The following is a 1746-nucleotide window of genomic DNA, read 5'->3' as shown; positions in this document are numbered from 1 at the left end:
CGCCTCCAAGGTGAAGCACTTCGCCTTTGACCGCAAGAAACGCTACTACGGGCTGGGGGTGGTGGGCAAGTGGCTGAACAGGACGTATCGCCGCAGCCTGAGCAGCATCGTGCAGTCACAGCTGGAGATCACCGACAGCCACCGGTGAGGGTCAGGGGTGGGCACAGGGCTCCCCAGCTGTACCTCAGGTGTGTGTCCCCCTCCATGCTGGGGGGACTGCGACGTCCCTTTGTCCTTGTGCTGCTCCAATTTTGGGTCCTTTCCTCCGCAGGCCGTATTTCACCTACTGGATCACCTTTGTCCACATCCTCATCACCTTGCTGGTCATCGGCACCTACGGCATTGCCCCCATCGGCTTCACCCAGCACGTGACGACAGAGTTAGTAAGTTTTAAGAGTTATTGGTGGGGGCCATCCCCTCCCGGCTCCCTGGTGACATGTCTGGCTCTGAAATGGCAACCCGCTAGCCGCTGAAAAATGCAAGGCTGGTGTCAAGGGGGTTTGAACACCCTGGAACTGGGATCCTCCCTTCCTGGGGCCTTGCAGCTGGCTGCATTGCTGCTCAGGCTGGAGAGAAGAGCAGGCATCATTTCCCTGGAGTGCTGTGACTGCCAGCATCCCATGCTGTCGTGCTCCCTGCCAAGGCTGGGAGCATCTTGGGTGCTGCTGGCTGCTGCTGGTTGAGAGGCTGCGTTAAGTAGCCAGGGCAGGGGGTCTGCCTGCGCTGGGCGAGCAGCAGCACGCTGCAGCGGTGTGTGTGCTGGCAGCAGAGCTGCTCTCCCTTCCGTGCTGCTGGTGGGGTTTGGCAGCCCTTCCCCTCGGATGAAGGGAGCTGCTCAGCCCCCTGTGAGTGGAGGGAGAGTCTGAGCACCCCCACCCCGCTGACCCCCTCGGTGGGAGCTGACCCTGGCCTGGCTCGGCAGGTGCTGAGAAACAAAGGTGTCTACGAGAGCGTCAAGTACATCCAGCAGGAAAACTTCTGGATCGGGCCCAGCTCGGTAAGGAGTCTGCCAGACTACTGCCCCTGCCCCCACCCTGAGGCTCTGCCCCCCGCCCCGGCCTATGTTCCTCCTGCTCTTACCCATGGAAGGGGGTGGGGGGGCTCTGGGGTGCTCCTCCCCCTTGGAGCAGAGCTGGATCCCTTTCCCAGCCTGCTGGCCCAGGCCTTCGGTGCCCACATCCCCCTGGGATGGTCCCAGCCCAGACTGGGGGCTCAGCAGCGCTTCCCAGAGCTGCAGCATCGTGGTGGGATGGTCAGAAGAGACCCCATCCCCTTCCCACCCGCCTTCCCCCACCGGGGTGATGGAGACTCTGGGCTGGTGCCTGTGGGGACCCCCTGCCCCTGCTGAGCTCTGCCGGAGGGAGGGGTTGCGGGGGGCCATGGAGCATCCCCGGGACTGGTATCTTCCTTCCAGATTGACCTGATCCACCTGGGAGCCAAGTTCTCCCCCTGCATCCGGAAGGATCGGCAGGAGGGGACGGGTCATCCAGCGGGAGCGGGACCGGGAGCGTGGCTCTGGTTGCTGTGTCCAGAACGACAACTCGGGCTGCATCCAGACCCTGCCGCAGGACTGTTCGGTGCGTGCCGCTACCGCCACGGGCGCCGGGAAGTGCTGGGGATCCCTGGGAAAGGGGGATCCGTCTCTGCCCTGCACGGCACCAAGACAGGCTGCGTGCAGGGCCAGAGCGGTGCGTTTGCTGCTGCATATTCAACGGAATCTCGTCCTCCCCAGGAGACGCTGGCGAC

The 1746-nt window shown here is 63.7% G+C and overlaps 1 protein-coding gene across 1 annotated transcript in view; it reads left to right on the top strand.

Annotated features, from left to right (window-relative positions):
• Positions 1 to 4: 4 nt before the first annotated feature.
• Positions 5 to 1746, top strand: part of RHBDF2 (rhomboid 5 homolog 2 (Drosophila)) — a gene marked incomplete at its 5' end in the record, with an annotated part of 4902 nt that continues 3160 nt past the window's right edge. Inside the window, 6 exon segments of the mRNA XM_010160331.1 lie at positions 5 to 144; positions 272 to 383; positions 923 to 997; positions 1415 to 1474; positions 1476 to 1577; positions 1733 to 1746. The exon segment at positions 1733 to 1746 is cut by the window's right edge and continues 84 nt beyond it. Of these exon segments, the coding sequence (XP_010158633.1) occupies positions 5 to 144; positions 272 to 383; positions 923 to 997; positions 1415 to 1474; positions 1476 to 1577; positions 1733 to 1746 (503 nt within the window).

This window comes from Eurypyga helias, unplaced genomic scaffold (genome assembly GCF_000690775.1).
Source record: "Eurypyga helias isolate BGI_N326 unplaced genomic scaffold, ASM69077v1 scaffold21771, whole genome shotgun sequence".
NCBI lineage: Eukaryota > Metazoa > Chordata > Aves > Eurypygiformes > Eurypygidae > Eurypyga > Eurypyga helias.
Note: the sequence above shows the minus strand (reverse complement) of the source record. Positions and strands in the feature narration are given on the sequence as shown.